At 38.6% G+C, this 26,584-nt stretch overlaps 1 protein-coding gene across 1 annotated transcript in view; it reads left to right on the top strand.

Annotated features, from left to right (window-relative positions):
* Window positions 1–18,528, top strand: part of LRRC1 (leucine rich repeat containing 1) — a gene marked incomplete at its 5' end in the record, with an annotated part of 69,866 nt that extends 51,338 nt beyond the window's left edge. The window contains 6 exons of the mRNA XM_015620477.1: window positions 2,318–2,436; window positions 3,439–3,522; window positions 12,562–12,677; window positions 13,641–13,813; window positions 15,306–15,442; window positions 17,251–18,528. Coding sequence (XP_015475963.1) covers window positions 2,318–2,436; window positions 3,439–3,522; window positions 12,562–12,677; window positions 13,641–13,813; window positions 15,306–15,442; window positions 17,251–17,409 — 788 coding nt within the window. The remainder of the gene's footprint in view (window positions 1–2,317; window positions 2,437–3,438; window positions 3,523–12,561; window positions 12,678–13,640; window positions 13,814–15,305; window positions 15,443–17,250) is intronic.
* Between the last annotated feature and the right edge of the window lie 8,056 nt (window positions 18,529–26,584).

Here is a 26,584-nt window from a genome sequence, read left to right as displayed (position 1 = left end):
GTTCCCATTGTATCTGTTTCATCATCACAACTCTTTTCAAAATTTTAGCTTTGTAACATGCTTTGGGTCACTTAATAAGACTGGCTGAGAGCATCACTACAAAAAATACAGAATTTTGAATGGTGTATTTATCTTTAGTTGGACAATGTGATTAATCCTCTACTGAACCTAGTGGAAGACTCTTTGCCTTGCAGCCCATTAGTCCTTGCCTTGAGGATTCAAACTACAGCCTTTCTGTGTCTACCCCTTTGATTGGGTTCAGTAACTGAAGAATGTTTCCTGAAGCATTACCAGTGCCTTTTTTAAGGTGTATATTTTTTACCCAAGCAGTAGTGTTGTGGCAAGTAGATGACAAGCATTTTTTCTCTACTCATCAGCTGTTTTTCTGGAAAGTTCCATGTTGTAGGAGTGTGCCTTGAGAGGACTTTATTATTTTTTTTTAACCCCCCAAAATATAGATGTAGAGGAAGGAGCCCTCATGAATGTGGTTTAACTATATTTAACATTTATAAAGAGTGGTCAGACCTTCCCCCTTCCTGTATATTCTATATAAGACTAAGAAAAGTTTCTCTAGCAATGAGACTTGGGGGAGTGGGGTGACAACTGTGGGTCCTACAGCTGCCTAATTAATATGTGTTTGACAGAGAGTTGTAGCAGCTCTCTCTGGTGACTGTGCTGGCCAGTGCAGCTGTTGTACATCAGAAATGGAGCTGTAGCTTCTGAAAGTCAGCAGCACATGCACCTGGCTAGATGGAGCTTGTTGGCTGAAGTGACCTGTGCTGGTCTCTGTGGGAGCTCCTGCCCAGCTGATCACTGAATGCTTGCTGGGACTGGTGGATCTGTAGTGCTCTGGAAGCAGGGCTCTCACCAGCACCAGTGGCTCAGCTCAGCTGTGGCCGTGTCTCCTCAGGCTCCAGAGCTCTAATGGAGCTCCAGCACCCCCAGGCAGCCTGTGCCAGTGCTGCACCACATCCCACTGAGGAAGCTGCTTCTGATGTCCAGATGGGATCTCCCATGCTGTGATTTGCAGCCACTGCTGCCTCACCTGGCACTGCAGAGGAGAGTTTGGCTCTGTCATGTCATAACTGCCCTGCAAGTGGTTCTGGGCAGCTCCCAAATGCTTCCTTGGCTGTCTCTTGGTGGGAGTCAACACAGCCAGCTCCTTTAGCCTCACCTCATGTGTGTCCTGGCCATCTTGCTAGCTTCCTACTGGACCCTCATCACTTGAACAGGGGAGTTGAAGGGAAGACAGGACATCACATGAAACTCAGAATGATTCTACAGGTGTGGTTTCGCTAATTGCAGGTTGGTAGGACACAGCAACTTCCATTGATCTGTTGGCTATAATTCTAATGTAGTCTAGTTGGTGTTTGCTTCTGATGAGAGCTCACTGCTGTTTAGTATTCAACCTAATGCTCACCATAGTACCCATGTTCTTTCCAGCAGGGCTCCTGTATAGCTGTATGTTTTACTTCCCAGCCTGTGCTGGTGCACAGGTTTCTTCTGTCTGCGTGCAGAGCTCTGCACTTCCCTGTGCTAAACCTTAGGTTTCTGTTTAGGTTGCGATTTTTCTGTGTGTCAGACATGCCTTCATGAATTAACATCATCAGTGGATTTGATACTGCAGACTGTTGCAGCTGGTTTGGACCACACAGGGATGGCAGGGAGGTATCACCTGAACTCTCTATCTTGGGCTCTGCCCGAGTCAGCTTTTGCACCAAAGACCATTCTGATACAAAGGAGGAGAACAAAGTGGACTTTCTGCCCTGAAATAATATTTTGTTCTTCATGAGAAAATCACCTTCAAAGAAGTTGATTTCTCATCTAAAGAACAAACTTGGGTTTCATGTCTGACTAATTAGGTTCTCTGTTAGGAGAAAGAGACATTGATCCTGTTTGGGTTTGGGCTGTCACATCAGTGCAAGATGTTCTCACTGTGGCTGATTAGGTGTGGGTGATGTTCTGAACATTCCTTTATTAACAAACACTGTATAATTGAGGAACAGACAGATAATTTTCACTTGTTTATAGGCATTTGGGTAGACACATCCTTGATATTTGTGGGATATAATTCAGATTGTAACTTTATTACAATTTATTATGCTTAAATTTATATTGAGTATGAATTCAGTGATATTAAAACTTGCAAAAATAGTGCAAGCACTAAGTGAAGCAGTGCTTGGATTCTTTTATTTTACAGAAAAAAGAATTCATTGTTTTAGACGATTTCTGGAAGTTTTGCAGCAGTAAAAATTTATGTAATTAAAGGTATTGGAGCATACTAGACTAAAAAATCCACGTTGTTTTTTCTGTCCAGGAAAATTGCGGAGACTCTCGATTTTGAAGGTTGATCAGAACAAGCTGATTCAACTAACTGATTCCATTGGAGACTGTGAAAGCCTTACTGAACTAGTTCTCACAGAAAACCAGCTGCAGGTATGCATGGTCATGGCTGCTCAGATGGCAGGTGGTAATAAGACCTGCTGTTAAGTGCTGAATCACTTAGCTCATTAGGTTACTCATCCTTGCTACTGCTAAGCAGTACATTTACTTTAAATGCATCTTATTTCTTACCTGTTAAATGGATGCTAGAGATCAAGTTGTGTGTAGTAACAATCCACCCTTCAAATGCTTAAGCAATTACATATTCACTCTTGAGTGTTTCATGATCAGTGAGAGAATTGGAGCATGTGGAGTGCAGGTATCACTTACTTCATTGTGTTTTTTTCATCTGGGGTTTTGTGGTATATTGCATTATTGCCAGTTTTTGCTGTGCATTATTTGGAACAGTCTTACTGGAACTGAATAGAAGCCCTGAGCACTGCAGAGGCTGTACTGCTCCTTGCTCTGCTGATCTGCTCTGGCCAGGTATTAAATATAATATGTGGTCAATTAAAGTAAAATATCAGAATTCCTTCTGTTAGATGTCCCCTTCTGATTTTTTGAAACTTCATGTGACACTGACACTTGGAGGGTCTTTAAATAGCTGTCTTTAAATAAACTAGGTTTGAGCATTTCTTAATCTCAGTTGGTACTTGGTTGAGTTAGAAGCTTAAGACTATTTGGAAGATGTCTCTCCAACAGTTAGTTCATGGCACCTGAGTTAGGAGATGGCTAACCAAGAAACGATTTTGGGAGTGTAAAGTTAGATAATACATCCTACATACATGCATTCTGTACACAGCTGTTGTGTGTCTGTTATCGTAGTGCAGAGATAATTAATGAGTGAATTTGTGTTAGAAACTGACGTTCCTAGGCACTTGTTTTGCAGTATAAACCTTTGGCTCTTCTTTGGAAAGTCTGGCAGTAATGAGGATTAACTACAATTCTTCAAAAGTGGATCAGACTGTTAATTAATTTAAAAAGTGAGTTAAGTGTTTTTTCCTGACCCTGTGTGGTTATGAATTCTGTTTGTATATTTTGTTTTTGTTGGCACAGTCATTACCGAAGAGCATTGGAAAACTAAAGAAGCTGAACAATTTGAATGCTGATAGAAACAAATTAACATCTTTGCCCAAAGAGGTAAGTTTTGTGCAGATGAGATTATGGAAACAGAAAACTCTTGATTTCAAATGCGTGCAAGAAGTAGCAGGCAACTTTGGTCCAGTGGGTATTCTTTCCAAACTGATCACAACCAGAAACTTGTCCACTAGATCTGAACTGTAGTGATTTGGTGGCTTGGAAGTGGAAAAGTTATTTGTAGTTGAACAGAAAGGCTTGGATCTAATTAGCTTGTAACTAACTTGGGTCTAATTATCTTTTAACTGGCAGTTCCCAGTGTGGATGTCAGGTCCTGCACTATTTGAAGACTTGGAGTTCTGGTAGGGTGAATGGAACACCAATATTTCCCTTCTGCATGTAGTATGAAACTACTGCCACTCTTGCTCACCTCACTCCTTTGACCAATATCAAAGGGAAAGTTTTATACTCTGAAAACTGGCTCAGTGACTGTCTTGACAGTTGTTTTGGTTTTGGAGGTCTCTGGGCTGCTTTTGCCCTTAAATATAAGGACCTGATGTGACCTAGATACCTCAAATTTTACGGCTATGAGCACTGGGACTTCTTGTCTGTTGCAACAGTGTGTGGGATGAAATGAGGCTACAGTTTGTGTTGTGAAGCTAAATATAATGAAAGCTTTACAAGTTTAGTTCAGCAGTAAATTGTGCAAAGAAGTCGGGAAAACAGCATCCTGTGATGGGGCTGTGAATTGCTTCTGTTTGTACTATTTTTTCTCTGTAATTTTTATCCAAGTAATTCTCCCTCTTAATGTTCGTATCTAACACGTGGCTCTGAGCTTCTCCATTTTCAGTCACCTAAGGAGCAGGAGGGTTATGTACTCAGATGACAGGCAGTGGGTGGAAACTGAGAAGAGTATCAGCTCTGGCTCACTTCCTCATGGAGCTTGGACAGCTCTAGAAAGAGGTATGAGAAGGAAGTGAAGTGGGAAGGAGATGGGGGAGAGCTTATTGTCTGAAGAAGAGGGATCAAGCAGGGGTAGAGGATGCTGCTGTGGCACTGGCAGCAACAGTTCCAGTGTCCTGGGTCTGAGCTGCCACAGGCCAGTCACCTAATTGAGGGAAAGTGAGGAGGGGGGAGACATGAGTACTGCAGCTTTACTAGCAGAGCAGTGTCTACTCTGCTGTAGTGCTTCTGGTTCTGAACAGAGAATTGTGACAGTGCTTACCCAGACAGCTTGCATGATGGCTACCAAGTGGCAAGACCCTGGGAAAACCATTTGGGTTGGTATGTGATAGTTTTCATCATAAGATATGTGGAGTTGGAAGGAACCCATCAGGATTCCACTTCTTGGCCCTGCACATGATACCCCAAGAGCTGTCCCATATATCTTGAGAGCATTGTTCAGACACTTCCTGAGCTCTGTCAGGCTTGGTGCTGTGACCACTTCCCTGTGGACCCTGTTCCAGTGCCCAACAGCCCTGGGTGGAAAGCTTTTTTCTGATACCTAACCTAAACCTCCCCTGGCACAACTTCAGGCCATTCCTTCAGGCCCTGTCACTGTCACCACAGAGAAGAGATCAGTGCCTGCCCCTCCTTCTCCCCTCACAAGAAGCTGTAACTGCAGTGAGGTCTCCCCTCAGTCTCCTCCAGGCTGAACAGACCAAGTGCCCTCAGACACTCCTCACATGGCTTCCCCTCAAGGCCTTCACCCTCTTTATTGCCCTCTTTTAGATGCTCTCAAATAGCTTACTATCTTTCTGATCTTGTGCTCATTTAGCAGAAGACTTTCTTTGCTAAAATACCTGTACTTGAGACTTGTGCAATTTTAGGTCCACTCCACCTTTGAGCAGAATTTTTCTGAGTTTTTCATGGGAAAAAAATGGAAAATGCTAAATGGAAAATTTTACTGGTAGTTTATTTCCAGATTGGCCATAAATAGCTTGTGTAGTGTAAAAGCACTTTTCTCAGTAAATGGAATATATGGTATTGGAGGTGGTGCATAAGGGCAATCAGTGTGGCTGGGAAGAAGCAGGGACAGGAGAAGGCTCAGCTGCAGAAAGAGGTAAAGCAGGGTGAGTATGGAGTGTGTCTCTTTGGGGGTATAGTGGGGTCAGGAGCTCAGTGCAGAACAATAGAGGGATTAATACTGAGCAAGATACTGAAGTCTTGGAACCAGCAATGTCTTTCAGAGGTGGCATGCATTGCTCAGTGAAGGAGCTGGGGGATATCCAAGGGTGAGGAATGAGAATGTGTCTAGAGAGCATCAGTACACATGAGAGAGAGAGAGGGGGACACCTGCACAGAAGTGGAATGAAGACAGGGATGAGCCTGTGTTTGGAGAAGGTGAATAATGAGGAAATGGAAGGTAGTGTCTGGAATGAGGTGAGCTGGGGAGTTATGGAAGTCCAGGAAATAAAAATGGGAGAGGGTGGTTCCCAAAGGAGCTTGGCAGGGAAACAGAGGAAGCAGAGCTCTTTGGCTGCCTATCAATGACTTTGAAATCAAATTCTTATTTTTCCTTTAAAGGTGTCTGTCTCACTAGAATAAATGCTTTGAAATTACATGTAATGTAAGATTTTATGCTTTGCTCTGCTGATACTTAATTCTTTATTATTTCATTTTAAAGGAAATCAGCCCTTCTCTAACTGCAGGGTCATTTCACTCTTGATCAGTGCATTTGATCATTTACCATCCAAGCTGGTAATGTTACAAATAGAAAGCATAAACAACTGATGGCAAATTGCATGCCTCAAAAATATTGTTAATATGCGTGTATTGCAGAACCTACTGTCCAGCTAACAAAACTTCTCTTGTTTCAGTTTTTCAAGTTTCAGTTTGAATTCCTTGGGCTTAGGCTGTGCAGTGTACATTTTTCCCTGAGTGTTTTTAGAGTGCCTTCCTACAGTGCTGAAATGGTAGTTTCAAAAACAAAGGAATCTGCTGCTCTCTGCCCATGATCCATTTATCTGTTCCTGGAGCTGCATTTTCCTGGTATAGTATTTTTCTTAACCAGCAGCATTTTGCTTTAAACCAAACATTAAGATCTCATAGTACAGGTTTTATGTTTAAAATTCAGAGGAATAAAGAGTCACATTTCATAGCTCTCAAAGAAAATAGCTCTACATAAACAGAGTGCACAGGTATAACAAGTACTGTTTGCTGATATGCAAAGCATCCACAGGAGCAGTTTTAAGGGGCTGATAGTGGCAAAGATTCCAATTCCAAGTTTCATTTTGGATGGCAGGGAGGAACAATTTGATGTCTTGAGTGAAATGTTCAATTTCCATTTTTGTTCTCATCATTGCTGACTTGGAAAAATAATAGTACAAAATGTATTGGTAGCACACAGAAAAATGTGTCACCCTTTTTCTGTCTGTTGGAAGGCTCTGCTTGACATTGAGAAAGCATAGTATTTTTTTTGTTTACTTTCATTCTAAACGGACTAACTAAGATTTAAAGCCAGGCACAAGCTTCTGACAGAAGTAATTTTGAACACTCCTTCCTGCTCTGTGTTGCTTAAGATGTTTCCTGAGACAGTATGGCCAAGACTGGGGTTTCGGACTAATTTTGCACATCAAAATTAGGATTGTACACTGATTCCCCCTTCACAGAAGCACAGTTGGATGCAGAAGTAGAGTATGCACTGCAGAGATTTTTCCTCAGTATCTTTCCCTCTTTTCCTTTACATGTTTTTCTTACCTCTTCTATTCTTTCTCTGCCTTACAGAGTTCTAGAGCAGCTGTGCATATGTGGCCTTCATCCTGATAAAAAATGGATGTGGGAGAGGCTGTTACTGGTTTCTCTTGGACAGGGATGGAGACACAGTCTTGTGTGTAGAAAAAAGTGGAAGTCAGATAGAGACAAGAATTCATGTACCCAATACTGTATCTGCCTGGTATCACTGTCATTTCACCCAGAATTATTCCTGTAGCAAAGACCACTTTTATTGTTAGGATGGTGGGAATTACATGCCTGCACTAATGTAGCCTAGTGAGATAATCTCTGAGTTTTAGCTTTGCTGTGGTGATGTGTGGTTTTTTTGGTGTTTTTTGGGAAGGGGGTAGAAGGATGTTGATTTGGTTTGTTTTGTCAACAGTTTAAGAGAATTGGATTTTGAGTCAGTGTGTTAAACCATTACATTGTGAGATTGCTTCAAGGCACACTTGTAAAACCATTCGTTATCTTTTGGTGTAAAATTTCTTTGCTTGGGATTATTGAGGAGTTTGTATGCAAATAAACCTTCAAAGTTTCCTGGTTCAAAGGTTCTTCTGAATTGTGTACTGATAAAGGTAAAATGTGGAGGAACTGAATGTATGACCAAGGCTTGAGTCACTGAGAGATTTCATCTTCAATATCTCGTTTTGCAGCTTAGTCCCTCTCTGACTGAAGTGGTGAAACATACTTCAGCAAGAACTGAGAATGTCTAAACCTGTTCATAGTTACAAATGTTTTTCCCCTTAAACTTGAAAGACCTGCCTGGTGACTCTTTGGTATTGAAATCCCACCCTGGCGCAGGAACGCTGATGCAACTGGTGTGTTGATTTTGGCACTTGCATAAATAACCTCCTTGACATGTTTTCCAGTTTATATGCTTTTGTTTTGCTTTTTATATGTATGAGTCTTTACAACCTGCAGAGATCTGGTAATGTGTCCTTCTTGTCTCTGAGGTGTATTGTGAGACTTATTACTCTATTAGGTAAAACTACCGTGGGATTTTTTTGGCAATAACTCTGCTTTTCAAATTTTATTTTTTTAAAACAAGCTGGGACCACTTTGTTTTTTCTGATTTTAACTTTTGATGTCCTGTCCCTTTTCTCATTTGTGTAGAAGTATGTGTTTCTCAGAGGAAAAAAAAGACACTAAGGAAAAGTGCAGGAAAACTTGAGTCAGAGGGCTGAGAAAGTGTCTTGGTGAGCTCCTCTCCTACTGCTCACCAGTGGTGCAGGAGGTGTTGAAGTGAGTTTCCTGTAGATTTTCCTAGCCAATTTAAAGTTAATAATAACAACAGAATAATAGTTAATAATAATGAATTGGGCAGTTTTTTCCACCCATAAATGTATGCTGTGCTGGCAGTTAAAGAATTAGTATACTTTATGTGGAGCCAAGGAAAATTCTGACTTTATTTACTTTGAGCCCAAACAAAATTTTGGATATGACACGCTGGAAAAGATTTTACAACGCAAGAGGAACTGTGTTTAAATTGCTGCTATATTTATCAGACTTGTATAAGTCTGTGAGAGTTTTTGATGCTGACAGCTGTTTTGGGAGTTGAATGAAAGAGATGCCATCACTGAACTTTCAGCTCTTCACACGACAGCTGAAGAGTAATCATTACAGTATTTGTCATAATGTAATTTTTTTACATTGCTTATAACTGTGTGAAAGATGCTAACTGGTAAATGACTGCAGAATTGATTCATAGCTTTTGAGTTGTAAACAGATGTACTTTAGAGTCATTAGAAACACGAACAGACAAGCGTTCTGTTAAGACTTGCAGTTCTGGAGGACTGTCTTAAGATGGACTAGTAGTGGGTGTATGAATGGCAAAAAAGCAGGAGGGTGAAGTGCTAAATGCTGGTCATGATGAGAACATAGGGAGGAGTTTATTAACTGAACTGACATCCTGTCTATGTTTGTCCAAGCCTTACTGCTTCTCTGGAATGAGGAAGATGCTAGAAAGAAGAGCCTTAGACTGAGATAGAAGAAAAGAGCAATAAGATCATCCATTAAAGTTAAATGGTTTAAAGGGTTAAAGTTTTGTGTGGAATCCAGAGACCTCCTGGTGACAATCATCCTTTCAATCAAGCCCACCTGAGTGCAAATACGCAATTTTGTTCCATCTTCATAGTATCAATGATATTAAAATCAGCACTTCGAAGTAATGACCATTTACTGCCTGACTGACGTGTGGGCTTTGTTTTTGTGGTTTTCCTTTTGGTTTTTATCTAGGCTCACTGTTCTTTGGAGTTGGTGTGATGTGATGCCTTAATAACCCTTAAACTAAAGTTGCTAAAATGAACTAAGTCTCAGGAGTATGACTTAGGTATGCACAATTCATGTGAGATCTGTTCCTGATGTCCTGCTCACTGCAGAAGAACGTGAGGACTTCTTTAAGCCTCCAGTCCTTGGAACAATTGCTCACATGCCTAGAGCTAAGCACATGCTTGTCCCCATTAAGTGAAGTCTGTGCTGGAAATGAAGTGTGTGCTTAACTGGTGAATGGACTTGTGGCCCCAGCTGTTTCCTTGGTGCATATGAGGTGGTTTGGCACAGGTTGTTTTGAGCATGTGACCCTTGGAAAGCATGGCTCTTCCTCAGTTAACCACTCTGAGCCAATCCAGCAACGTTCGGATACCGTGTTACTTCATGGTGGCCTCAACAGTGTTTTCCTTTCCGCATGCCATGTAGTGTGTGCACTTTGCCTCCGTGGTCCAGCTTCATGTTTAGGTTCTAAAACATTGGACCTGATGTCTTTCTGTACTGCTGGATGGGTGCCATCTTTGTTTGAATGGCAGAGATTTTATTTGATTTTTAACTGTCAGCTTGTCTTTTTCTTTGTGGTATCTCACTCTGCTTCTCGTTAAATGCTGTCTGCATTTTCTAAAAACAGTTTCATTAAAAAAATTCAGTGTATCTTTTTTATCTACCCTATTAAAATAAAAGGTCTTCACTACCTTTGAATGAAACAAAACCTTTGAACAGCAGCCTGTTGACTGACAGACAGCGAAGTTAGATTAACTGAAGTATAAATGATTTAGTAGTTACAGTCCTCTTTGGCAGTAGAAGAATGTATGTTCTGTCTCCATTTGTTGGCATGCTCTTGTCCAATATGGATAAAGAAAAATAAATTGAACATCTCTTGTATTTTCTTAATTGTTAGCCGCTTGGAAAATTATGGGTCAGGTAAATTGATAACCCTGTAAGTATTCTTCAGTCCATGGTTCTACTATTACCTTTCATTAAACTGCTTTAAATGCATGATGACTCAGGCTGTCCCAATTCCACTGCTGCATTTTTCCATTGTCAAAAGTATAGAAATTTTGGTCTCATCAGGGCTGCATGGCTTTATTTTGTTTGTTTGGCTAACCTCTTTGGATCTCCATGCTCCAAGACTAAGTAACGCAAACTTCATTCATGAGAAGGGAACACTTGTGTACACTGAGGGCATCACTTGCCAGCTCATCAACATTCCTTAATTGTATTTCTTGCTTTTCACGGCTCCTCATGTTAGAAATACCAATTAGACACTTAGTGTGTATGGATTTTTTTTAATATCACACTGTGTTCTGTGAACGTGTGAAGGCACATTATTTAAGAATTTATACACACATTAAAGTGAATAGCAGAATTCTTGAACCAAGAAATGTTTGCTTACTATTTGAGTGCTGGTTTCTAAGGGCTTTGATTCACAAGCTAAAATGGCTTGCAAGGTTCATGCTTCTGTTGTACACACAGGGCTGGGAAAACTGCTAATCTTGTGAAATAGCTGCATCTTAAGAGTGCAGTGATTTAAGGGAAATACCACATATTTTGTTTTGTCAAGAATGTAGTGCTTTAACTTTCTGCTGTAAATAGCTTGTGAATCAGAAGCCTTGAGTAGCTGATTGCTGTTTTCTTCCATTAGAAAGAATTTATGATACAAAGGAAGGTGAGTGGGATGTAAATGCTGCATTTGTTTTATTTTGTGAGTCACTGTTGCATCCTTTAAAAGTGGCTTTTTCCCTGGTAAATACTGAAGGTTAAATCAGCACTATTTTTCCTTTGACTAGTTAAAATATTTTGTGCTATTTGTCTATAATCTCAGTCTTGGGTTTGGAATGAATTGTGGGTTTTGCAAAGACAACTGACTGTTAGCAAGAGCACATTAATTTCAGCTTAGTTTTGGGGACTCCTGGCCAAGGTGTAGTTACATATTGGCTATAGTGGGAGAGGAGAACTTTCTTAGATGTATCTCACTATAGACATCTTCTAATTTTTGAACTGAGATTTTACACTGTGTTTAGTTTGGACTCTAACTCTATAATTAGATTCTAAGTCCACTTAACTTGAACGCTTCAAATGGCATTGGGATATTTTGCCTCTGTTACTTGGAGTCAGAAAAGAAAAATCTTTTTTCCCCTTCTTATGGTGAGTTTTGGAATTGGCAAACAAACAAGAGTGCTTTTTGAAACTCTGTACAATAAGCAAACAAAGGTAAGTTTCCTTTGTTAATAGGAACAAAGGGTTGCTTGAAGCAGCTTTTGAGTTGCTACAACTAGTAATCTTCCTGTTTATAGAAGTTTCCTCTGGAACATGAGGTTGGAATGAGGTTTTTTTAACCAAATGTGGGGGTTTTATTTTCTGAAAACAGCTACTTTTGGTGCAAAATGTAGATTTTTAAATGTAAAACTGAAAAATATCTCCTTTGCACCCAAAAAACTAATTAGCTTGAGAATGCAAATACTTACATTTAGGTAAATTGATAGAGGCAGATATTAGATTAAAATATATTAAAGAAAGCCAGTTCATGTGGGAATTGGATTGAAATGAGGTGCTTCTAATGAATCAGGGCATCAAAAATTTTACTCAGTCTTCTGCTTCTAGTGAAATCTTCAGTAATCTTTGTGGACTCAACAGATTTTGGGAGTTGATTGGTGTATTTAGCACTTTGCCTTGCTTCAAGCACCATTTAACTTGCTTGGTTATAAAGTTGCCGTGAGGAAAGAATGAATTAATATATAAAACACAGAGCTAGAAAAGTTAAGTGTAGGTTTTTTTGTGAATGTTGGGCACGGAGTAGCTTCTGTGTGATTACTGGTTTCTTCTGGGTGTGGAAAGCTCTGGAAGGTAGCTAGAATGTGACCTATATGTAAAGATATCCATTATTTGCAGATACAGATGTTCAAGAGACTGCTCCTACAGACTTGCTTCAGGTCAGACTTCTTCTAAGCTAACACTTGTTTGCAGTCTGTACCTCTGGGGGAAGTGTCTGGCAGGCATTGTAACTTGAATGTGCTGTGACACACTCTGTGACCCGTACTGCATGCCTTTGTTACACTATGGTACTGCAACAAAACCAGACTTGCTTTTTTTTTTTTTTTTCCCCCCTCTTCTCAAATATAGGTTGGGGGCTGCTGCAGTCTTAATGTCTTTTCTGTACGTGACAACAGATTATCTCGAATTCCCTCTGAAATTTCACAGGCCACTGAGCTTCATGTCCTGGATGTTGCTGGAAACAGGCAAGAGTTTTTTGTATTTTCATATTCTTTTTCTGTATTTACTTAATTCTTTCTGATAGCAAAAGATACTATGTCTAAGAACAGAGTAATAAAAAGCCAGTTATGACATTCATGTTAGTGTTACTGTTGAAACTGTCAAAGTAGTTTTCCCCCTGGGCAAAAAGTAGCATAAATTTTGAGTTGTCACAAGTGTGATTTTTTTTTTTTTTTAAATTTTTAAATTTTTTTTATTACTTTGACTTTAAGGAAGAGATCGGATTTAAAAAAAACAAACAACCCTGGATTAATATATTTCTGAATTAAAACTGAGAATCTAGACAATGGAGATTCAGGTGAGGCTACCTAGCTGTCATGTCAAGTGGCACCAATATTGAGTGTTTTATCTTCATGATACAGTGTGAGTAACAAGGAAAGCCACTTGGACCTTGCAGCTTCTCATGAATCTTAGTGCTTCAAACATTAGCATGCAAAAATGAGTGGATTAAAGCATAAACCACCAAATTAATTCAGTCTCTTAGTAGGAAGTTAAATGAAAAAAAAAACAAAACCAACCCAAAACAGGAAAAAAGAGAATGGCATCTCATCTATCCAATATAATTGTTTCACAGGCACTTATGTTTTTCTGTTCTGGCCACTGTTTACATGTAAAGCTCCTGATGGGAAGCAGCTGTCTGCCTTCCAAGGCACTTTATTGCAGTAGAGAAAGCTCAGTATAGTTTTACCTGTTATTCAGCTTCAGAGGATTATAAAGTAACAATAAATTTAAGCTGCAGGTTTTGTTTTCTTTTTTTTTAGGGAATGGAGTAGCTGGAATTGATGCCTAGTGCAATGCCTTCTATTAGAGGCATTAATTTCCATCCTGTTTGTTCCAACTCAGTGATGTATACTTGAGTTGACTTCATGACCATCTATTCATTCTCCCAAGGATTGCCCTGACTGTCTTACTTTGCTTTTTTGAACTAGGCTGACGTATCTTCCCATTTCACTGACTACCTTAAAGCTGAAGGCTTTGTGGTTGTCTGATAACCAGTCCCAACCTCTGCTGACATTTCAGACTGACACAGAACCTGAAACAGGAGAAAAGATTTTAACATGTGTATTACTTCCTCAAATGCCTTCTGAGCCTGATTGCCAAGGTAAGTGCCTAGAGTCAGCATTTCATTATGTATAGAAGCATTACTTCTTTGTTTACTGAGTTGTCCCATAAAGGTTTGTAGAACATTCATAAACTCTAGTGAGCAAAGTAGCAAAGTTCTGGTTGAATTTTCAACCTTTTTTTCCTATTATCCTAATAGTCTTCAGAAGACTTGAAAACTTTTCACTATGTTATTGAAAATACAGTGACAGCAGCTACAATAAAATACAGATCTGGAAGAAAAAGAATTACTTATATCACTATTTTGAGTCTAGCCAGTGATGTCTGTATCTGTGTACATTGATTATACATCATATATATATGTATGTGTGTGTATATATATATATATATGTATGTATGTAAAAATGATGGCTTTCCACCTGCAATCCCTTTACCAACAAAATAAATTGCATAGCAAATAGTATACAATGGACTTTTTACTTTTTAGCAAGCTATTTTTCTTTCAAGCAAAGGTGCTGTACAGTAATATTATTATATTCATTAACAAGTGTAGAATTGCAGTATAAGTTGCTTTTCCCTTTTGTAATGAAACTTGCCTCTGGGCCAGGTGGAACCATAAATTCTTTTGTTGGCTGTATTGCTGCTCCAGTAACTTCTGAATGTTTTTTGTCCTCAAGCTTTTAAAGCTGTGTGTGAACAGTCAAGGGGATTCATCTGAGCTAATATTTAAATTTCTGCTGTAATGACTGGAGAGTAATTTATCCCATCCAAAAATTGTATTCTAAAAGAAAATCATGTGGATTCTTCTCCACTGAGTACAAAGGGGCCTGAGGAGAAAAGTTCAGCTGAGGGTATCTGTATTCTAGGAACCCGACTTAACTTCAGAGTTTCAATCATATATGACTGGAGCAAATAGAAACCATTAAAACAGTAGGGGTATAGAAATGTCTCTGTTTTCAGCTCCTGGATTTGAAGAATAGTTAAAAATTGAAATAAATATTTGAATTAACCCCTTAAGAATTAGGGAGAATTAAGCTAGTTCAAGAAGAGTAACAGAGGTTGACTTGACTTTCTCTAAAGGCCTTACTACTAGAAATTAGATTTCATCCTCTCCAGATGAATCTCATAGCTTCAAGGGTAGAAGGCTTGGAATTTAAACTTGGATGTGTATTCCTAGCAATACTGAAAGGATGAGGTTAGTAAAAGCAGTAATCCTGTGTTATGAAATGCCATTTAGGGAACTGGCTAATGTCAGCCATGTTCCACAAGCAAAGCATGTGTAGTGGCAAGTATATTAAATTATACAATCCAAGTACAAAAATACCTAGTTTATACAGAAACCATTTTAGTGATTGATAACAGAAAACCACTGCAAGTTCTGTTTTCTTCCAAAAACAGTAGAAATAACCACTTGTAAGTATTGGATGAGTGATTGTTCAGATATAGCAATTATGAACAATATAGCATGTTGACTGTGTGACTTTATGTGCATGTTGCTGTGAATCTTGAGTTAAGTTTTCCTGTTCTAACAGATAACCTGCCACGATGTGGTGCATTGGAGAGTTTGGTAAATGAGATGTCAGATGAAACATGGAACGAGCGGGCAGTGAACAGAGTCAGTGCAATTCGCTTCTTAGAAGATGAAAAAGATGAAGAGGAAAATGAAATGGTATGTTTTCCAAGCAGTTGGAAATACATATTGCCTTTAATACCTCCAGACACTGTGACTTTAATGCAGAAGTATAAAAAGTCTCTGAACATTCTTGCTGTAAATACTTCAGCTTGAACTGCATGCTTTGTGCGTACATTTGGAGAAGAAACTGTTCATGTTGGCTGCTGCAACTTTTTATGTTTACTTTAAATGCCTCTGTTATTTCTGCTTTGAATATAATTTTATATTCTGATGCAGGACAGTCTTCTGTTTTGCTTTGTTTTCCTCTGTCTGCTCAGGATGTTTTCTTTCCAGAAAGAAGATAGGATCTTTCTCTGCATCTGTGAAGCTTTACTGCCTGAAAGTATATAGGGTCTAATTTAGGATTCCAGCACTCTGGCATGTGTCTCCATTAAGTTTGCTATTGTTTGTCTCTCTAATTCCTATTTCCAATCTCTTGCTCTCTCTCATTCTTCTATTTTTTATTTATTTTTTTTTAACTCCACCATTTGCATTGAACCAATCATAGTGTCCATAAACAGCAGGAATGTTGCTCATTAGTTTCCCACTTAAACAAAGGATGTGGGAACATCTGTCACTGTACTTACAAGACCTCTCCATTTAAGTTGGGCTCTGAATATCTTGAAGACCAAAACACAACATGATCTGTAGTTTTACTAGCTTTTATTAAGAACTAAAACACGTTTTAAACGTGCTTCTCTGATGCTCTAAAACATTGCTGGTGGTCCTCATTTGATCTCAGCTTGAGATACTTCAGGGCACTGTCTGGATTGTTTTAGTTTAAAAAGTGACTATAAACCCCTTACTTTAGTTTGCAAATGGACAAGTAAGGTAGTTGTTTACTCCAAAGCAGCAGAAAGAAAATGTCTCTTAGCAGGCATTGTTCACTGACTGATAGGGAGAAGGATGCTGCTTAAGAACCGTGCCAACCTCAGAATGTCCATAGAGTAGTGAGGGCTCAGGTGTTGAAGTGATTGATTTGCCTGATTTGAGGCAAGAACTTTCCTACAGGAAAAAATCATCTTCATGAGAAAAAGGAAGGGCAGATTTCCAAAGCAGTCTTGACCAAAGCATCCACTTTTGGGTCATCAGTTCTGCTGTACTCTGCAGTTTACATGCATGCCACTAAAAAGTAATTGCATGTATATGTGTATTATACCCATATTGTATTTGTGGTGTTCTCTTGGTCTCCTGGCTGGATGCTAACTAGAGATTTTGTGAATTCTGTTCTCCTTGTAAAGGTTTCAGCACAATGGTATACATTCTTGTGTCTAAGGTGGGAGAGAAGTACTTCCTCATCCTCTCAAGGTGCTCGTTATCAATTAGCTTGAGAAACAGACTGTGTGGTGGAGCTGAAAGGCAAATGGAGCTCCACACAAACACTATTTAAAAATGTAAAGAGATCTTGTGGGATTCTTTCAAAATCAGATGAATGTTTTAAGTGTGATCTTAAATCACTTGTATGGTTTTGGGGAGAGAAAAAAATCCCCAAGTATAGTTATGAAAGGATCTTCACTTCGTAACTTGTAATTGTACTTCACTTGAGTGGCTTTCAGATTAGTAGTCCAAAAGAGAACAAAATTTTCTCTTAGAGACTTCTTAAAACCTCTTTCCCCATCTTCATAAACAAGCAACTTTTAAAGTAATGTTCAGCACAGAGCATCACAGTTTGAAAAGGAAAAGAGGGGGGAAAGGAAAAAAAATGTTCCTTAATATTTAGTATGTGAATGCTGAAGCCTTGAAAGTGTGTGTTGTTTTTGCGGAGAGACAAAGGCAAAACCACTTATTGCGCTGTTTATTTTTAGAGAACACTTCTAAGGCGAGCCACTCCACACCCTGGAGAATTAAAGAACATGAAAAAGACAGTGGAGAATTTACGGAATGATATGAATGCTGCTAAAGGACTGGATTCAAACAAAAACGAGGTCAATAATGCCATTGACAGAGTGACCACTTCCGTGTAGAGTTTCATCTCCAGGTTTTACCTCCTGTGTCTTCCCCTGCTGTTGAAATGTTCCTGTCGTCTCCTGGGACCTCACTGAGCCCCTTTTTGTTTTTAACCAGAACCTGATTCATCGTCTCCATACACATGAGAAGTGCGGCCTGCTGGAAGGAAGTGCCTTATTTCATCCAGGCAGTGAACCAATAATTTCCAAATCAATATTGTAATTTTAATAGTCCTAGGCTTTTTTAAGTTTAATACACTCTACTGTATGCAGAATACAATATTTTTGTCTTAAACACAGGGGAAATAATGCTTTTCTTTTCCAGAGTGCTGGGATATCTTCTTCCCAGTGGCTGGATGTGCTGGTGAGGAATATAGTTTTGTGGGAAATCGATACACTTTTTTATTTTTTTGGCAGCTCAGATGGTGTAAATTTTAAATTTTTGTATAGGACTTTCATAACAAGATGATGTATTTCATTTTTAAGAGAAAATTTATCTTGAGCGGTACATATTTTAGTATTTGTGGACAAGAACAAGTTTCATGGACAACTGTATTCATTTGTTTGTACCACCCGTTGTGCCTTATTGTGTCTGGTATGTCATATTAGTCTTAAATATAGCAATTCTTGAGGAAAGTGAGTAGATTTGGTCTCCTGCTTTAGATATGTTTTTCTTTTTGGACATTCGTTGGGAATTTTACAGCAGAGAACTTATGTTTATATTATGGGATCTTAGGTTGTGAAGCACAAATGTTAGTTTTATTGTAAACAGAATTAAGATTAAATGACCAAACTGCTATTGTTTATTACATAATGCACTCACACTTTAACTTAGTTGTAATGAAACATCTTGGTTTGGATGCCTTGTTGCATTGCAGTCACTAGAAATTCATGCTTCCGTTGTTGGTTTTTTTTTTTTTTCAAATGTGCCATCTGTAAAATAACTTGAAAAACAGCACGATAGACTTTCAGAAGCACAGTATGAAATTAGTTTTATGTATTACAGAAGAAAGCATGATTCTTTAAAGTGCTTTGGTGGTTTTATAAAAGTTTATAAAACCATAATAAAAACATCTTTAAAAGCTTCAGTAGATGTGATGTATCATTGAAACTGCAATTAAAGTATCTATGTATTAATGCTGTCATTGTTACTGTGTTGCACTTCAGTTGTCCAATGCTGATTTCAAGGTCTTACTAAATCTGTGGGTTGTGATTTGTTCATAAAGGTAAGTATTAACCGGGTTGAATTCGGTAAATAACCATTTTACAAACGTCTGATAAAGACTGATGTTAATGTCTCTGGGTTCTGCATGTGCCGTGAGCTAACAAAGACACTGGCTGGTTCAGTGCAGGGATGTAAGGCAAAAATGTCACATATTTAACGTTAGATAATGCAGTGAACCCAAATCTGAACAAAATGAGAGACCTGAAGTTTTGTGTGGCTAGCCATGCCTCTTCCTGTACGGAACATTTTTTCCAGTTGGTGTTGGTTGTATGAGAATATCTGAGAGAAGACATTCTCTCAGAAAAGGAGGAAATCTGGGAAGTCATAATAACTTGTGTTCAAATTGCTACCTACAGTATGTGATAATTTTTTAGTTTAACTCTAAATTTCCATTTGAAGCTTTTAGAAAAGGAACAGGGTTTTTTTAGGAAAAAACCTGTCTTTTTTGATAGTGAACAAGTTGGTGTTTCAAGCCATCTACAAGTATTCAAATCTAACCTGGCAAAATACATTAGTTTTCATTTCTCATCTCAAAGATTCCTCATTTAAGCTTCAAGACATGGTTCTGCAGGAGGGTGCTGGAGGTTTGTACGTGTTAGACCAGTTCAGTGGTAGTCCAGTTTTATTGTTCCTATGCAGAGTTCTCCTGGTTATTCTTGGTAAGCTGCTGTTAAAATAAAACCAAAAAGAAAAGCCTTGGGTAGAATTTTCTTTTTAAAGTACTTGCTGGAATTGACACAACAAAAGTTTAAAAATGTAGGCAACTCTGTACCCAGAGTCAAAGTAAACAGCAACAAACCCATTTGAGATGAAGTTCCTAAAAAAGACAGTTCCTAAAAAAGCCAAAGGCAGCAAGACTCTGTGATGCCAGTTTTTCATTTGGAGCTTGTGGCTTGTTTTGTTTTTAGCATCTGCTCCATCAGCAAGATGATTGTGTAAAGCCTGGATTTGGGCCTTGCCTGAACTGTCACCAGATGAGAATAATTAATTGCCCTTTTGCACCTACTGCCTCCTGCTGCAGTCAGAACAAGATGTAAATCTTGTTGCAGCTCTGTGATCGGCGCTGTGTCGCTCGGCCGTTGCTTTTCCTACATTCCAGCAGGCTCTTGGAGACTGCTGCAGCCCACAAACTCACCACAAGGCAAGCACTACTTGCTGCATCCACTTTGGCACAAAGTAACTGGTCAGCAGTCTGTATTTTTTATTTTGGTGATGTTTGAATTGATTTAATTTTTTTCTAATAGCAGAAAGAATATTTGTTATGGTTTCTCTGTCTACAGATAAATAAGTAGGTGATTTGAGGTGGTTGCCTTTATTTTTTTTTTTAATTTTTTTTTAATCTCAGCCAAAGATGGGTGGTATGAGTTGCATATTGAAGGTGTTTTTCTCCACTCATTTGTAACAGAAAATTAATTGAACTCAGACTAGAATCCAACAATCGGTTAATCAGAGGTTAGGGGAGCTGAAATCCATCATCAGACCAACCAGCTACTATCCCAAGAGGAGCGTTGGCATTCCTTGCTTTTCACTGCCATCTCTCTTCACTTTGTTAACCTGTGTAGTGGAAATCTGGATTTTTGTTATGTTTTTTCAGTCAGTGTCTGGGGAGGAGATAGGAAGTGTATTTTTCAGGCTTCTACTGGAGTACTGTGTAGCACTGTATCTCATTAATGTCTTTTGTTTATACTTTTTGGTGAGGTGAGCTGAGATTCTGCTCTGCTGCAGGTAGTTCAGCACTGTATACAAAGTAATGTAGTGTTTAAGTCTGGCAGTAAGTGTAATTTCTGGGGTACACCTTGAGGTATGGACAGCTGCCTGTGGTGTGGAATAAGAGCAGATGAAGTGTTGTTTTTTTAGGGCTGATAAGATGCTTGGATTCTTGCTGTGCAGAGTGGCTACCCTCTCTCCTCCTAATGCTGGTTCAGAGCAACTTGCATGCCATTCTATTTGATCAAACCTCCATCAGCCTAGACCTCTGAAGTCCCTCTCATCTCTTTAGTGATCCATGTGTGTGCCATTTTATAGAGTGGTTGAAGTACCCTTCTTCTCCCAACAGCACTGATAACATTCCAGGCGGTTTTAACTCTGTTTTATAGCCAGAAAAAGCTGATGACACATGTTCTGTTTGAAGCAATGTCTGTCCCTGAAAACAAGAGCCCTCTCTTCCCAGTTGCTGTTTTTTTTCACTCCTGCTGATGCTGTGAGGAGCCTGAGTAGTGAATATGATTGTGACTTTTTTCTCTATAAAATTTTCCTACTTTATTTTGTCTTTGGAGAGGTGGGTTTAATGCAAAGATGCTACAAAATTTGCGTGCTGTTTTATTAGCTATAAACAGGTAACCAGGGAAAATCAGCTGACCACAGTGGAGTGGATTTAATATTAACCTGCCAGTTACTGCATACAAGTTCTCTTTATTCAAAGTCACAATTCCTAGTCTTAAAAGAGTAAGAAGAAAAAAGGCACTCTTGTGCTACTGTGGTTAGTGTAGCAATGGATTTTTCCATCCCCTGTGTATTGCTCCAGGCTTTTCCCACAACTTCCATGTAATTTATGTGTTGAGATTATTTTTCTGGCTTAAGTTCCATGTTTTTGATAATCAGTGTATTGTAGAAAAGTGTGTACTGGAAGCTTGCATAATGCTGTTCTTTCCAGCAAGTGACTTCTTTGTGTCCTGCTTGGCCTGCTTCTGGTCTAGCACTGATGCTTTACAAGTTCTGGGTGAGCAGCTTTTTGCTGATTAGCTACTTAACAGGTTTCACTACTTGGAACTCGTAATTTCAGCTTTTAAGAGAGAATAGTGATGCCAGGATTTTAATTTTATTAAAAGTGCATTTTTTAGTATATTGGTTGATACCATTTAGGTTTGCTGTAAATGTCTGCCTCCCACTGAGACAGAAGCACACTATTTATCAGAAATAACTAGATGTTTTGTTAATGGAGAATTCACCACCATTCTTTGCCTTGACTTCAGAAAATAAGATTACTTTAGCTTTTCAATTGACTTGATAAGAGTGTTTCCCATCTTCAGTTTCAGACAAACACACAAATCTGTTTCTGTGCTTGGGTTGCTGTCAGGGAATATGACAAAAGCTGGTCTTGACTATCAGTAATTGTTTTGGATGTTCCCTTTCTCCTGAAGCAATTGTGAAATTTTCAGAGGGACAGTGCCTCTGTCTTTTATTGTTAAGTCAGGACTATAATCATTATTCCACCAGCTGAATGAAGAATGTGATTTTTTTTTTTTTAAAGTGGGTAGAACATGCCTGATTTGAGGCCAACTCTATGAACTGCTTTGCAGAATCCTTTCTGTCTCCTCTTCTGGTAGGTTTTGGAGACACTGTTTGTTTTATTCCCTGCTGTGCAGTTTTTGTGTCCGTGGACTGGTCATTCATAGATTCTGTCTGAGCAGAGGGCTTGCAGGAAGGAGCTCAATGAGTGTAGCTGGACTGTGTGCTAACTTCAGGTGTGAGGGTTCATGGCAGTCTGGTTTTGACTTGATAACCTGTTCACCATGTTTTCTTCTAAACACTGTTGTTATTAGTCCATTAGCTCTGAGATCTTAACAAGTAGCTTACTTTTTCTTCAAGAGAAAACCTCCTGAAAATGCAGCATCACTATTGTCCATGGAGAGAACTGTGTAGCTTCTCATGATGTTTCAGAGAAGGGTTTTAGCAAACCTTCCTTGCATTAAAACCAGGAAGTAGACACCTGATGTACAGTAACCTTTGACACTGTTTCTGTGATGTGCTCATCTCTTGCTGGGGAATGTTGTCTTGGCTGAAGTCTCTGATGTGCAGCTGGTGGTAACAGCCAAACACAAAATGTTAGCAGCTCTCACTGTGGAAGACCAGTGCTGACAGCAGTAACTTTCCTTCAGATCCACAGATGCACACAGAGCTTGGAAATACCACTAAAGCATCAGCAGCTTGGATTTCAATTTGTAAGCATCCCCAGTATAATGCAGAGAAAGTTTTAGTTGGACACAAAAATAATGAAATGCTTCAAAGTGCTATCTTCTTTTGCTCCTGAGCAAAACTCAGGTTGTGGGAATGTGCTTGTGATGGAAATAGTCTGAACCTACGATCACTCTCAGTAAGTTGCCTCAAATCCAAAATAAATGAGGTGCTTTAAATCATTCTGAAGTTGCTCATAGGAGATAGGATTGTCCCATATTTCTTGAACATTATACATTATAGTCATGACTACATGATTATAAACATGAGTGGATTTCTTTATAGTTTGTTAATCCTGGCATCCTAGACTTCCACTAAGTAATTTAAGACCAAATCAAAATCCACACTAACTAACAAAAATGTTTGTTTGGATATTACTGATGACTTTTCTTTATTCAGAAGGGGAGAAAATTTCAAGTCTGAAGAGCATTTGCATAGTGGATGTTTTTAGGATAACCGACAGCAATTTTTAAAAATTGTATTTTCAGGAAATGAAAAAAATCTTTTGTGGATAATTAATGCTTGAGTATCTGAGTTTGAAATGAAATAGTTTATTTACTGCTAGCAAAGTGTTTAAGGCGTGCTTCCATGATCAGTTCAGGCAGCTTTTACACTGCTTCTCCTCCAGTGGAAGCATATTCAAGGATGCCTTTGTTTCAGCAGCGTTTTTTTCAGCTTTTGTTTCATGTGAATTGCACAAAGCTTTCTTAGAAACAGTGTTTTGTACTTTAAAAAGAGAATGAATCTGAAATAGTTTCTGATTAGTAGAATGTGCTACGTATATAGCTGTACTTTGAAGCAGAAGAGTGTTTATGCTTAGGAAATGCATCTTTAAAACCATTTTCTCTCCCATAACTGTGCTATTTAAGCAAATCATCTTTTAAATAGAAAAATAAGTGAGAATGTGTGTTTGGGGTTTTGAGTTGAATTGTAGGAGCAGGTGTGTGACCACTGAAATGTTTTAGGAACTGGATTCTACTTGTCCGTGGAGACCAGGCTGTGGCTGTAAGCAGGGTGTTTCACTCTCCCTGTGATCTCAGTATGGTGCTTCAGAGACATGGTGCAGAGCTTTCATATCTTGGCTTTTATTGTTAGGCTGTTTTGGATTCTCTTTCATTTACAAGAATGTTTTAGGGTGATACATGGCACTTGCACACCTTTGTTTCCTGGAGGCAATTCATTCTCTAGGGCGTTTGTTAGTGAGATCATATCAGACTAAACACCTTGTGCTTCATGAGAACAATTTGTCCTCTTAACTACAAGGGTATGATATGGAGCAGTAGTTATGTTATGGAGAGACTGCCTTTGAAAGGATGAAAAATGTGTTGAAAGGAGGTAAAAATGTCACTTGACTTGCTGGTGAAATACTGAAGCAAAATCATCTGTTACCAATCAGGCTCATTAACAGTGAAGGGAGAAGAAAAAATAATGTGTTTCTGTGGAACATAAGAACTCTTTGGCTGATAAATATTTTCTCCCTCCAAACACTTCTACTTTTACAAAACAGCAGTATTACACTGCCTACATACCCATGAAGCTTAAACTCCTAAATACAGAATTTGCCTTCTTTGTTTTATTACAGTTACTTTTAAGAAAATGTAAATCTATGTGCATCTCATTTTTTGCTGCTTATGACAATAGCAGTGTTTGCTGCTAATGACTGAAACCAATCACGTTTTTAATCTTGTGTCTTAGCTTCCCCACATATGAAACAAGAAAACTTCCAAACTACATGTGTAGTAAGAAGACCAATTATAATCTGTAAAATTCTGTAAGGAGAACTGATTTTTCTTTCTTATTAGGATATTTGCCTGCAGCCTCCTGTCTCAAAGCATGGTCCTATAGTATTTAATAAAATGAGAATGAGCTAATAAATTACTGGAAGTTTTTAAAGAGAGCTTCATTTTTGGAGTAGATATATACTATCTATTACTTGAATGACATTAAGGGATGATGGAAGTTTGTTGCCTATCTAAAGCAGTTTTCATTAATACATCAGAATAAGGAATTGGTTTTATTTTTGGCAGAGAAAACAAAATCCAGTACAAAAAAATCAAAGTGAGAAGTTGAATTCACTATCTTATTTCTGCCCCTCTCCATTTTGTTTCATCAAAAAGGATCAAGTTGTAAAAAATCAATTGGGGATTAAGGTTTGTTTGCAAAATAATATTAGCCTGCACTCACAGCAGAAGCATTCATGGCTTGGTTTCTTCATTTTACTTGGTGCAAATATAATTCATGTGGTGTTTTGCATATAGCAGGTACATGCAAGTGTAGACTAAAAGGCATTTCTAGTTGTTCCACTCCATCTTCTGCTATTGATACAACCAAAGAATGAAACTGTTTTTCATATAGATAATGTTATCCACAATACTGTTTAGATCTGGTAGAAATTCTTTGCCAGAATTCTTCTGTTGTTTCTATTTTACTTTGTAGTACTGTAGATAAAAAATATTGAAGACTTAAGTTTCTTGGGTTACAGGTGTTAAAGAGTGTAATTTTCCTTACAGCTGCATGTTAGCATGAGGAAAAGCCTCCTGCCATAGGAGAAGGCAGACAGGGAGCAGGAATGCCCTGCAGCTCTGTGTTCCCAGCTGATCTGCAGGGGGCATAGGGATGCAAAATCCACTGATTCATCACCGTGCTCCTCTGCATGCAGGAGGCTGCCACTGCAGCTGAGTGTATGCCTAAAATGATAAAGGGATTGTCAACATAAGCTTAATTTGAAATCTCTGCTACTTTGAGAGAATAGCCTTTTACTGGTTTTACAGAATTTGACAGGCTGAGTTTGAGAAGCTGTTGTTTAGGATTAGGGATCAGGGTCAAACAAGGATGAGATGTTTCCTTGGAAGAAGTTAAATGCTTCACTGTACCCGTGTTTATTTTTAGAGTGAAATTGCTTTATGACTTCCTAATGAGCTTAAAAGTTGACAAGGATTTAAAGCTGTGTCTTGAAATACAGCTGAACACTGAGAGATGTCACATTAGCTATTCTGTAATACAGCAGTCCAAGCCAATAGCAAGCAATTTCAGTGTACTGTTTATCTGTCTGATTAGAATTGCTATCCCCCTAGTTAATATTAATAGAAAGCAAAGTTTCTGTTTAAGGTACCCTATGTTTCCTTATTCAAGACAAGTGTGAAGCAATATCAGCAGATATCCTGCATTGCATTTTGAATTGTCAGGAGGAAAGGGAGCCACTGCTGTGTTGTGATTGTTTGTGCTGCTTTCCCATTGATCAACTAAATTGACAATCAGCTCCAGTGTCCTGAGCAATATGGTTTAGAATAATCAGAAATAAAAGCTATTTATCAGCAAATAGTGGTATCACTGAGTGTCAGTGCAGTTCAAAATGTGGTTTAACAGCAAATTTCCTGCAGGAGAAGGCCAATCACGCCTTTCTTGTACAATACAAATAATCCTGTGATGGGCTTATCATCTCTTCAAGACTCACAGAAAGGTCTATGGTGTTTTCCAATGAGTTGCTGGGATAATGTCCATTTCCATTTCCTAGTGTTTTCAGCCATCCTAAAACTGAAAGCAAATTAAGACTCCCAAGGGGATGACCTTCTTCAGGGCAGCTGAAGATGAATCAGTGTGTCCAGCATGAACAGTCTTGTCTTATTTCCTTGTCTTTATCCACCTTAGATCTAATAGAGATTGTGATATCTGCTTTGCTGGTAGCAGCAGCATATCTGTGTGTGTGTGTGTGTGTGAACATAATCACTGCGTTTAAAAACAAAAATGGAAACTTACAGAACTGTTAAATCTGAATCAAATACCTGTTAAAACATGTGAAAGTCACTGTGTACTTCTGATTGCTCCACCACAAACTGGATGGAAATTGTTTTTGTTAGTTTGTTTTCTCCATTGATGTATCTTATTTGTTTGACATCAGGCTGGTTTTTTGCCATTGGGTTTGTATCACTGTAAGAAAATGCAGAAGTGAGATTTAAAGGAAGCTTCAAAGAAAGATAAAAGGTTACTTTGAAAAATTACTTCTAAAATTTACTG

This window comes from Parus major, chromosome 3 (genome assembly GCF_001522545.3).
Source record: "Parus major isolate Abel chromosome 3, Parus_major1.1, whole genome shotgun sequence".
Taxonomy (NCBI): Eukaryota; Metazoa; Chordata; class Aves; order Passeriformes; family Paridae; genus Parus; species Parus major.
This window is presented reverse-complemented; position numbering and strand designations above follow the sequence as displayed.